Below are 13555 nucleotides of genomic sequence, written 5' to 3' on the forward strand. Positions count from 1 at the left end.
ATTGATCAATTTTAGGTTTATGTTTCAAAAGTACAAAGAAAATTTGTAAAAAAAAATCGGTTCTATTTTGAAAAAATTAATGCGTAGTCGTTTCATTTTTTTTGGTTGTCTGTCTGGCGGAGAAAACCTACACAGATTTAAACATTTGTATTTTGTTATAAGAATTCTAATAAAATTGACATTTTTGTGTGTGCTTTTTTTGTAGGCGTAACCTTTTCCTAAGGAGGCGGAGCTTACTCGTGCAATATTGGTTAAAGTGTTGTTGGTTATTTCATGGCAGTTTTCCCATTGAGTTATATAGGCCCATGTGACCTTTCATGCAATATTATTTGGTTGCTTCAATTTAGAGCATACATTTTGGTACGTGCTTGTCGTCTCTGTGTTATTCCATAAAAAGATCAAAGGAAAAAAGAAGATTCATGTTACAATACTGAATAGACAATTCTGTTGTTTGCTGAAACACTGATCTGTAAAGGTGGTCTCTCAGCAAATAAAAATAATTGTAACAGGATGCTGTTAGGAGGTCTCTCAAACAAAGCTCCAATAATTTGTCATTCCCATGGTCGCCTGACATTGAGCAAGTTCAAGTAAAAATTGGTTTGGTCTAGTAAAGTGATATGCATACATGAAGGTAACTTCTAGGGATTGACCCTGTATGTCATTCAAATCTTCTTGAAATGACGAACAAGAATATTATACGGTTAAGGGGTGGTGATCCAGACCATTTCAGAAAGGTGGATGGGGATGACCCCCATGGACTTTCCCTTTATTTTATTTGATTCGTTGTATTGTCCCATATAATAATATATAGACTTAAGGGGTGGGGATCTCAACCGCTTACAAATTTACAAACATAAGGGAGTAGGGTGACCCCAAGGGACTTTATCTTTATTTCATTTGATTTGTCTTGTTGTCACTTACACTTATATATATGGTACAGTTGTGGGGTGGGGGTCTTGACCATTTACATGTTTTCACACAGGAGGGGTGGTGTGACCCCCCCCCCCCCCAAGGGACTTCCCCTATATTTCATTGGGTTTGTTTTATTTTCCCATACAAGAATATATATGGTTTATGGGTGGGGATCTCGACCATTTACAAAATATGAGAACATTCACAAATGGCAAGGGGGGGTTAAACCCAGAGACTAGCCCAGTATATTTCATTCAAATCAATTTGACATTATAAAAAGGAATATATATGGTTTAAAGGGGATCTTATCATTTTCAAGATGTAAGATTTTTCTCAAATGACAAGGGGTGGGGCGACCCATAGAGACTTGCCTGGTATATTTCATGATACTTTACAGAGAGAACAAATTAAGTTTAGGGGGCAGGATTCTCGACTGTTCACAAGTTAAATGACAGGGGATGGGGTTATCCCTGAGACTCACCCTACATTTCATTTGATTTATTTTTAATATCATATTCCATAATCATAACTGAAAACCCGTTTTGTGAATCTTTTAATGTTCTCAAGTTAAAATCATTTTTTTTTTTAAATAAAACTAAAAAAATATTTGGTTCTTTAGTTAAACCCTCCCTTCCTTTTTCCTTTATTTAAATTATTCCGATTTTCATTTCATTTTCATGAATATCAATATTCAAAAGATCGTTTTTCTCATTGGGAGAAACGAAAAAACAAATATATTTAATAAGCCGCAAACTCGGAAAGGTTTAAAAGTCAATTCGTGATTGAGTTTAAAAATAGAAAAATCACGTGACGATGTTCATCTTGAAGCAATAATTTCACTTTTAAAATTGCACTGACTGGTTAATAATGTTAATACTGTTTAAGACAACACGAGTTGTCTCCCGAAAATAACAGTTCATTATCATAACAACATTTTCTGACCTGAACCTGAGACTACAGCCTGAACAAGTCAGAATTGTCAGACACCAGGTCATCTCAAAGGCCACGCGTCCGTATTTACAGGTCACGCGCCTTCATGAAACAGCAACAAAATCACTTGCAAAGACCTTCTTTACACGTAAAAAATATTAAAATGGCCATGAAAATACGGAGGTAATATGAATTACCATCTGAAAATGACCACATTGACCTAGATTTTCACTAAAAAAACGTAAATAATCACTATATTTTCAATAACTTCTCGTTCGAGAAACTCCCAAAACAACGACTCTCAAACACGTGATCTCTCGCAAAAAACCACGTGATCGTATGTGTCTTAGATCGGCGGCAAATTCAAAATAACTTCTGGTTTGACGGACTCGATGGAAAACCACGCAAAACAAAAATTGACCCGTACAGGTCAGAATTTCAAAACATTTTCTGACTTGAAGAAGTCAGTTTATTCTGACTTGTTTATGTCAGAGCTCTGACTGCTTATTACAGATGGTGTTCTTGTGACTGTGCCATTTTAGGTCTGATTGTATTGTCACGCCTAGGTATTTTGCCTTGTCAACATGTTCAAGAGCGTGGCTGTGTAAAGTGTAATTGTAAGTGAATGGGTTTTTATTTCAACTGATGGATATAGCATTACACTTGTCAGGATGAAAAGCCAATTTCCAAGTATGTTCCCAGATGCCTAGTGTGTTTTGATCTTTTGTAGGGTTTCATAATTTTATTTTTAGATTTTAGATTTTATAACTAGATAAACAATAGTGTCGTCTGCAAATAGGCGTATGTTGAATATATCCATCCTATTGTTTCAATTTAGTTTATCAGACTATGCCTTTCAGTAATGGTTAAAACTAGTCAATGTCAGCAGAATTTTTACAGATTTATTCTTCTTACATGTCTTATATTATATCAATATTATTATATATGAATAAATTTTAATATAATTTCAATTTTTAGAAAAATCTCCAGAGAAGAATAATGAGGAAGATGATACACTGATACCTGTGTCTGACCAGCATAATGATCACACACACAAAGATATTCATATTCATGGTAAACGTAAACACCCAAACGAAGATTTTATCAACGTGGATGTGCAAAGTCCTAAAAAACCTCATGAAATGCCAAAGAGTAAACCAATTGCTAAGGACGACTCAGAAAATTTGGAATTCTTTAGAAAAGAACTTCAGAAATTTCTATCTGATGGAGTTGAAAATACTGACGAGAATACAAATCAAAATGCAGAAAGTAAAGATAATACATTAAAAGACAAATCAGAAACTATAAAAGATGACAACACCAAGAAAGAAGTAAAACTTGAAGTTAACAATGGTTTGGAGGGAAATAAAGAGGTATTTGCAGGGGAGATAATAGAACCTAAAAGGTCTCAGACTCTTTCATCTACACCAAAGATAGTAATATCTGAAAGTGAATCAAAGATACCTTATCAAAATGGAAGCACTGCAGAAGGAAAACAAACCAAGAGTGTAAATGGAAAATCCTGTGAGGTAAAAAAAGAATGGGATGATGATCCGAGTTATACACGATTCAGTGAAGAAGAGATAACAGACGCATTGCTTGTATCTCAGACATCTCCAGGGATTCTGTCTGGTTATAATGCTGAGGTTCTGTCCTGCTTATTAACCCATCCTGATCCTAAGTTACAGGAGACGGTCCTCAACGGAATCAATCGATGTTCAACCTTTACCAGAAATCAGGTTAGCATTATTATCGCTATTTTCCTTTGATCTTGCGACTGATAATTTCCTTTCTCAGCAGATTCTAGTGCGCTAGAATCTTAGGGGGCATGTGTCGTTGTAAAGAAATTGACATGAAATTGACAAAGTCGTCATAGGTAAACAATAGCAATAAAAAAAATTATCATTGGTCATCTCAACTCCATTGCTTTTCTTATTTTCGCCGTACTGGCTCAAGTGAGAAAATCAAACTCATTGAGATGATCAATGATGATCTATAAATATTGGAAAAATAATATAATTATGATTTATTAATCAGTAAATTTGCAGTCATGTCTATAAATGACTTTGTTATTTCTCACATTTACTACATACACAATTGTATAGTGATTATCCATTGTTTTTGTGTTTCTAATGTGATTTCCATGAGAGGACAGTCAATTGACACTTTCTAAAGTTATTGTTCCAGTTGTTGTTTAAGATAGTTCATACATGACATATATGCATTTTTATGAGCTTGATTATTTTTTTCAAGATATTCATCCACAATAATAACTTACCATCCTTAATGGACTTTCTGAGTAGCACTCCCACATTTAGTGTCTTGTTCACTCACATCTCAGCTAGTCAAGCCTGAAAAATATGGCCATATATAATGCTCAAGTTCTGTAAACACCAATCTGTTCTAAATACAGATCCTGTATTCAAGCTTTACATACTTTCTAAAACTTAAAAATATTTTGGTTTGCCCAAACCCTACCCAAAGGTTGAGACAGTGGGTAGGTAGGTAGGCATTTTCTTTTTTTTTTTTCAAAAAAAGATATTGAAGTATCAGATGTTTATTAGTCTTCATGCCTATTTGATTAAAAAAAAAATCTTCAAATCAGGACAATAAAAGAATTTGAGTAGGCAGCTTTTTTCTGGGTAGGTAGCGTTTGGGCAAACAAACCTATTATTTATTATGGCCTTATGAATAGAATGCTGCTCATTAATTCAAGTATGTCCTAAAAAAATTACCTAATCATATTTTTTTTAATTCCTGGCAATGCTTTTGATAATGATTGCTTGGAACAAGTAGATCATGCTCCTGTTGAACAGCTAGCTAAGGCTGAGCTATATTTATAGTCTACTGCTTTTTTGTCAACTTGTTAATGTCTTACTTGATCTTTATATAAAATGGAGCTATACTTATAGCAAATCTTCTTTTAGAATTAATAAACTAAACAAAAACCAACATGATATTAATCATAAATCTATAGCTAATATAAATACTGTATATAACTGAATAACTTTAACTTCATTAAAAAGTGAAGATTTTTGTGTGGAAGAACAAGGCTCATTTACTTTCCAGGATTATAAACAGATGTTACATAATAGGTTATACAATTACAGTCATTGATTTTGTTGAAAGGGACAGTTTTAATTGATAATTGGAAGAAAATATAAACGTAGCTGAAAGTGTAATATTTTTACCTATAAGATATATTTAAGACAGTGAAAATAAAAGTGTTGGATTAGAGCTTATTAAAGTCATTAATATTTAGTAAGTACAAACCTGGCTTATGTAAATGATTTGAACACACAACATGAATATGCTGGATCTAACTTGGGATGTTGTTATTAGTTAAAGTCATAAGAAACCTCGAATGAATAAAATAATGCATATGTTTTGTATAACTCAATGGGTAGTTTTCATAATGTACATATACTTTTTTCTGAAGAAAATACTATAATTTGTTCATACTAAGTAGTTTACTTTATTTTAAATGCTTCCTTTCAGGCAATTCTGGACATATTTTTCGTAGGCAAAGTGACCTCTGTGTGACCCATCTTGAAAAAATATGGTGATTACAAATTACAATACGCATGGATGTCCTTAAAATGAACCACTATCTGATCGTATATGTTAAACACTTGCTCTATATCCATGCTTTTTTGTTGATTGGTGGCAATCATTAAACTTCAGCTCCAAAACACGAATTTTGATTACCTGTCATATTTTCACAACAACACTGACCGATTGAAAAAAATTATAATATCGGGGACAAGGAAGATTAAGTTTATGATGTTTGTATGCATTGGTTCAAGAATTGGAATAACATTATTTTTCACCGGTCACTCATTTATGACTTTAAGTATCCACCAGTATTACCGCTTCTACATTTGGTTTAAAGAATAATTTCAACATTTTAAAATTAATTAGAGGGTTCTTGTGACCATGATCAACATTAAGTTTTCCTGATCAGTAACTCTATAAGATCATTGTCAGATGTATACATTTATTTAACAGAGTTCTCCTGACCTTGACCTCATTTACATGATCGATTGATCAACATATTATTTAAGTTTTCATGATAAGCATAGTCAAACCTTTATTTCATAGATTTCCAAGGTATTACTTAGTCTTAATCAATTGTGCGAGTGAGACATTTTAGCATTGATTGTTGTGGTAGTAGTGCATTAAATGGTAAGAAAAGAGTTGTCCTTATTTATCAATGGGTACATTTCTATATATTATTCTGGTTTAAGATTCATTCATTCATTCAGTTTTTTATACGACTGCAAATTTTTTGCCATCGTTTAATGGTATGATGTTGTCGTCTTCGTCTGCGTCTGCGTCTGCGTCATCCAAAGACACATTTGGTGTCAGGGCAATAACTTTAGCTAAAGTAAATGGATCTCTATGAAGGTTCAATACCTCTAAAGGAAGGTTGGAATTGATTTTGGGGATGATAGTCTCAACCGTTTTGGAAAAAGGAGGCCAAATTAAGCATTTTTCTACCTTCAGGATATAAACATGTGTATAAGTATTACAATTGCTCTGATATTGTACCACAATGTGTAATACCACAAGTAGTAGGTTTTGATTCATTTTGGGGGTTATGGTGCCACCAGTGTGGGTATAAAGGGCCAAAAAGGAACCAAAAACTAGCATTTTTGTATTTTCTGGACAATAACTTGTGTGTAAGTGTATAGATCTCTCTTACATTTTACCACAAGGTTCCATATCACAAAAGGAAGGCTGGGATTGAGTTTGGATTTAATTGCCCAATTCATGCCAGAATTAGGGGCCAAAAATGGGCCAAAAACAAGCATTTTACTAGTTTCAAGACAATAACTTGTGTTTAAGAATATGGATCTCTTTGAAATTGTACTTTAAGGTTCCATACTTCAATGGAAAGGCTGGGATTGAGTTTGGGGGGTATTGAAAGGGGGGGGGGTCCAATTTTTTTCAAAATTTGCATAAATTTAAAAGAAGAATCTTTAATTACACAGTATTGTGCAGTAGATTTGTGAGATCTTGACATTTGTTCACAACCTATACTATGTCAAAAAATTGATCACAATCCAAATTCAGACAGAATCAAGCTTGAATATTGTGTCAAAATTTGCCACAACTGTTCAGGGTTCAACCTCTACGGTGGTATCAGGCTGCACTCAGCAAAGCATCTTATTGCACTATGTCATTATGTATTAACTGTAAATTTTAAAATGTGAAATAAGCTTGCTTGAAAAGTAAAAATTGGCTAAAAGAGGAAGACTTTGGAATCTGTTTGCTACAGAAATTTGGATGTGTTCACCTACCATCTACTGAAATTCTCTGCTTTGAGATAGAGAATGTAGAGTGAATGCATTATATCCACATTTTTATTAGATTTGCCCTTTAATAAGGATTTGGAACATCATATTTAAAAAAAAACAATTTTATCATATAACAGGCTGTTATTTGAACTTGGAATTATTTTTAATTATGGAATTTGCTTGATTTCTTGTTATTGAATTTTTTAATAAATTCCATGTTTATTCTGTACTGAAATGTTCTGTGCTGCGCACAACACTTTTTATTACAAAGAAAATAGCATATATTCAATAGAATGTACTGTGCCGTGCACAACACTATCTAACCAAAATACATTGTATGGAAAGTGTTATTAACCGCTCACAAAGTTATAATACCAAATAAACATGGAATTTATAAAAAAAATTAAACACAAGAAATTATGCAAATTCCATAATTAAAAATAATTCCAAGTTCAAATAATAGCCTGTTATATGGGAAAGTAGAAAGTAATTGTAACAAATAAAAGTGTCAAAATTCTTCCTGATTAAAATAAATTTCTGTCCTTTTTTCCAACATAACAATACAATTATTTAAAATTATTAGCAAGAAAAAAAATGGAACTTATTTGGAATGGTGTCTGCTTTATCCAATTCTATACATGAATCTTGAAACAGGTAAATTTATAATTTGTGTGGCCTAGCCTGAATGACTTTTTTTAAGACAAGTGGTTAGTAAATAGTATACTATCTACCACAGTGTTTTTATTGATTTATGATAGTCTGTTGGACTGACACAATACCTGCATTAATATATCAACCAATAAGTCGTTTACTAAAAACATTGTAAAACGGTAAGATTGTTTTATCACTAAACAGTAATGACAATGTTGTAATTTTTTGTTAATAATATCTTATTATTATGATGTAAATATAATTTATGTAGTTAATAACTGGTAATTGATGATTGATATTTGGTACTAATCATAAACTTTTAAGTTTTGATATTGCATATAGGTATTTACCATGATTAACATGATTAAGAAAACCAAATGATTCCCAATTGTTATTGTCCAAACTTCACAGCCGACACTCGGCTTACCGAGAGATAGGTCGGTTAATCTATATTGAGTATGCGGCTATATCGGCGTTGGGTCTGTTAATCGGGTTGGCTAAAGTCTGTTAATCAGGTGTTATCGTGAAAATCAGTGCAAGGTCAGCATGTTTCATTGTATAACTTTTTAATTATATTTATATCATAAAAAATATTCATGTCTGACAAAATGATTTGGAGTAATTATTTTTTTTCTAGCTTCAATAAACGATCTATAAAATGAAAAGGCGAGTTACTCATCAGTACATTTATACACATTTTACACACACAAAATGTACACAAAAATTACACGTTGGTTGAGTTTTCTTGCATGCAATCTTTTGAACATTGAAAAAAGACTGGCATTATGTTTGTTTACCATATTAACATCAATATGTGAAAAATCTACACAAAAAACTGTATTTTGGTGACATAAATCAATTTAAAAAAAAAATATGGTCTGTTAATGGGTCGGATGTATAAAACTTGGTCTGTCAATTGGTCTGTTAAGAGTTATGAATGAAATTACAAGTATAATTTAATTGTTATATGGGGTGTTATCTGAATAAAGAGATTGGCCCAATATTAGTGGATAGAATAAATGGAAACAACACATGAACAATGAAACATAAGTTTAGACAATGGAATCTCAAAAATTGATAAAAATGATTTTAAAAAGTGTAAAATCAGAGTAATATTAATTTCATCAAAGAATGGTCGCATATATCATGTGGATTCTGTATCATTGATATGAATGGCACCAATTTGTCATTTACATAGTTAACAAGTACATAAATCAGAGATAAACTTCTTAATGTTTTGATTTTTTTTATCAAATGAACTGAAATATGTTTATAATGCAAACAAATATAGACAAACCTTTCAACATCAACCTTTCTCTACACCACCTTGAAGGTCACTCGATAGAAAAACAAGCACGTTTGGGGACTGCGAGGCGGCTAAATGACTTACAATATCATTGGAATACATCATTACTCGAAAAATAAAATTAATTTTATGCATTTATTGTGATTTACAGGAATATAAGATTGTCTTGTTGTTACACATTAAATCAGCACCCTACACTAATATAAAAAAACCTTACTAATGTCTATTTCTTGTTTAGAACCACGGTTTAGAACTTGGTACAGACATTTCCTTAGGCGGCAGAAAATGAGAATGATGACTCGGTACCGTTGAAAGGAAAATACATACCGGAAATAAACTCCGGCGTGTTAAAAATCATTTACGCTGCAAATATGCTTTAAGCGTGAATTGGGCGTACTAGAAGCGTACCTAAGGCTAAACGTTTATCCGGCGTTCATGAAACGTATGTTGTATGTTTTTTATGCTGCATTAAAATCTCCTCGGGTTGTAGCGTTCATTTACTTTCCTTCAGTGGCTAGAGGTATCGGGGGAGGGTTGATATCTCATAAACATGTTTATCCCCTCCGCAATTTTGCGCCTGTCCCAAGTCAGGAGCCTCTGGCCTTTGTTAGTCTTATATGATTTTTAATTTTAGTTTCTTGTGTATAATTCGGAGTTTATTATGACGTCCATTATCACTGTACTAGTATGCATATTTTTTAAGGGGCCAGCTGAAGGACGCCTACGGGTGCTTGAGTTTCTCTCTACATTGAACACCCATTGGTGGCCTTTGTCTGTTGCCTGTTCTTTGGTCGGGTTGTAGTCGCTTTGACACATTCCCTTTCTCAATTTTTCCTTTGTATTTCGACGTACTTCAAACTTATGCAACGCGCTTTGAACGATTGCTAAGCATTCCTATGGCGTGCAACTATTATAACAGGAAATAGATTGATATTTGTGTATACTCCGTATATATTATAACAAATGTATTTGACTCATTACAACGATGTGAATGGTATATGGATTGTGTGTATATTGTGAAATTAGCCGTTGTGTAGATTCCCGACAGACTCTCAACAGACGAACTACATCTGTGAGAGCTGGTTCTGGGTCGACTGACACCTAGGATATCAAGAAACTCGCTATTTATTCAATAAACATAACATTAAAGAAATTACAATATAATTTCAAAGCACACATTTTGAAGTCAAAATAAGTTGAAAACAATAATAAAATACTACAAACAATTCCAATTCAATACCAAATAATAACAATAATGATTACTGTTAAAATAAACATCTGAATTAAAATATTAGTTACTTATACGCTTTATTTATTTTTCAAAATAAGATTAAAAGAAAAATATTTTAATTCTAAATTATTTTCAAAACCAAGAGACTCACCTAGAATATCAAGAAACTCGCTATTAATATCATAGCGGCTTGATCAGTTTATATACTAAGTTCTGAATGTCATAGTAATTATCCCTTTAACTGACTTTAAAAAACAAAAAGATTTGCTGACAAAGGCCAACCTTTTTCCGAACTCTTAAGATGTTCTATATACATTGTAACTCTACTAGACATAATATATAATTTGGCAACTGCTGAAGTCTCACTGTCCAAAAAGTTCAATAGTTTCTAAAAGTGCTTATTTGACATATTTGAAATATCCTACGCTTGAAAAATGTATAGAACATTTAGACAATAATTTTATGTTTACAAAGTAGAACCCACATACATTAACTAATAAACTATATGAAATAAAAGAAACTGCATTTTTCTTTTACAATACAACTAACGTATACTGACTTTGTCAGTTTTCTCTGTACGTTTGGTGCACACTGGTCATCCGCCAATGTGTGACGCCGGCATGAGGTAATCTATTCCTAAGGTAGAAAAGTCTTCCAAAGAAAACGCCTGGAATTTAACCAGCTGAATTGCAACACATGACAGATTCATAGATGTTACAGACTTTGAACAGACAAAAAAATTAGGCTGATTGATAACTTGGCGTAAATAATAGATTCATGCGAATTCGAGCAGCCAATCAGTCCATATAAGGCTTATTTGAAGTGACACACCCTTTTAATGAATTTCTGTTGCACCGTATTGTTATTTTGTCGTCATAAGTACATCTCATTGTTTTCAATGTGAAAATATAAACTCATGGTAGTAAGACTACTGTCGTGGCTAAATAACTCTTAACTGACACGATTTTTATTGTCCAACCCATTAACAGACTGTATTCCCCTAATATTCATTAAAATGTGGTATAACTCAACTTATATAACAATTATGAAATATTTATCAATGACAATTGATCTTTTAGAACCAAAGTACTACTTTGTGTCCTTTAAATCATATCTTAAAATGTTTTTTTGGCCTTTTATCTAAAATATTGCTATGCGTACAAGCATAAAAACCACATACTTGCACGACGCCTTTTCATTTTACTTAAAATTGCGCAGGCTATGCATTTTTAGCTCACCTGGCCCGAAGGGCCAAGTGAGCTTTTCCCATCACTTTGCGTCCGTCGTCCGTCGTCCGTCGTCGTTAACTTTTACAAAAATCTTCTCCTCTGAAACTACTGGGCCAAATCAAACCAAACTTGGCCACAATCATCATTGGGGTATTTAGTTTTAAAAATGTGTGGCGTGACCCGGTCATCCAACCAAGATGGCCGCCACGGCTAAAAATAGAACATAGGGGTAAAATGCAGTTTTTGGCTTATAACTCAAAAACCAAAGCATTTAGAGGAAATCTGACATGGGGTAAAAATGTTTATCAGGTCAAGATCTATCTGCCCTGAAATTTTCAGATGAATCGGTCAATCGGTTGTTGGGTTGCTGCCCCTGAATTGGTAATTTTGAAGAAATTTTGCTGTTTTTGGTTATTATCTTGAATATTATTATAGTTAGAGTTAACTGTAAACAGCAATAATGTTCAGCAAAGTAAGATCTACAAATAAGTCAACATGACCAAAATGGTCAGTTGACCTGTTTAGGAGTTATTGCCCTTTATAGTCAATTTTTAACCATTTTTTCGTTAATTAAAGTAATCTTTTACAAAAATCTTCTCCTCTGAAACTACTTGGCCAAATTAATCCAAACTTGGCCACAATCATCTTTGGGGTATTTAGTTTAAAAAATGTGTGGCGTGACCTGGTCAACCAACCAAGATGGCCGCCACGGCTAAAAATAGAACAAAGGGGTAAAATGCAGTTTTTGGCTTATAACTCAAAAACCAAAGCATTTTGAGGAAATCTGACATGGGGATAAAAATGTTTATCAGGTCAAGATCTATCTGCCCTGAAATTTTCAGATGAATCGGTTAACCTGTTGTTGGGTTGCTGCCCCTGAATTGGTAATTTTGAGGAAATTTTGCCGTTTTTGGTTATTATCTTGAATACTATTATAGATAGAGATAAACTGTAAACAGCAATAATGTTCAGCAAAGTAAGATCTACAAATAAGTCAAGTGACCTAAACGGTCAATTGACCCCTTAAGGAGTTATTGCCCTTTATAGTCAAATTTTTAACAATTTTCATTAATTCGGTAAATTTATGTAAATTTTTACCAAATATTTTTCTCTGTTACTAATGGGCAAGGTTCATTATAGATATAATTGTAAGAAGCAAGAACGTTCAGAAAAGTAAGAACTTCCAACACATCACCATCACCAAAATACAATTTTGTCATGAATCCATTTGTGTCCTTTAATATGCACATAGACCAAGGTGAGCGACACAGGCTCTTTAGAGCCTCTAGTTTTTAATGGTGGAAAATGTTCTATGATTGTCAGACACTTTTCTTTTTTTGATGTGATTCTCATAATGTGCCAAAAAATCTGTATATTTAACAGAGTTTAACATTAAATTGTGAGTTTTACTCTTAACAGACTTTAGCCAACCCGATTAACAGACCCACTGCCGATATAGCCGCATACTCAATATAGATTAACCGACCTATCTCTCGGTTAGCCGAGTGTCGGCCGTGAACTTAGGTGTTCAGATTTAATTTTACTGATAAGCTTTAAGCATTTCTTCTCCGATGGGATTATGTCTCCTGCAGATCTTTTAGAAGAAAATAAATTGCTATCCAGATATATATATCTTTATCTGTTACAATAAAAAAATTTACTGAAATCTCTATAATTTGACTTAAAACTAAATAAACATGATTGCCAAAGTATGTCCTATTGTGGATATTTATTTTCTGTGTTGATGAAGTACTCAAACTACAGTTATGGCCCTTTGTTACTTAGTAAACTGTATACCATGGCGGATCCAGAAATTTTAATAAGGGGGAGGGGGCACAGACTGTACAAGAGGGGGCCTGCTCCAGTCATGCTTTAGTTATTCCTTAAATAATCAACCAAATTTTCCAACTTCCTACAAAAGGGGGGCACATTGGCTCCCTGGAAAACCCTATAAATCTGTCTCTGGTATAGTTTTATACAATTTCTTTTCTGTAAA

General features: G+C 33.1%; 1 protein-coding gene across 1 annotated transcript in view; it reads left to right on the forward strand.

Moving 5' to 3' along the window:
• The window catches only part of LOC134712086 (armadillo repeat-containing X-linked protein 4-like), a 49849-nt gene that overhangs the window by 15636 nt on the left and 20658 nt on the right, over window positions 1-13555 (forward strand). The window contains exon 2 of the mRNA XM_063573242.1: window positions 2821-3581. Coding sequence (XP_063429312.1) covers window positions 2821-3581 — 761 coding nt within the window. The remainder of the gene's footprint in view (window positions 1-2820; window positions 3582-13555) is intronic.

The sequence above is a fragment of the Mytilus trossulus genome, chromosome 1 (genome assembly GCF_036588685.1).
Source record: "Mytilus trossulus isolate FHL-02 chromosome 1, PNRI_Mtr1.1.1.hap1, whole genome shotgun sequence".
Taxonomy (NCBI): domain Eukaryota; kingdom Metazoa; phylum Mollusca; class Bivalvia; order Mytilida; family Mytilidae; genus Mytilus; species Mytilus trossulus.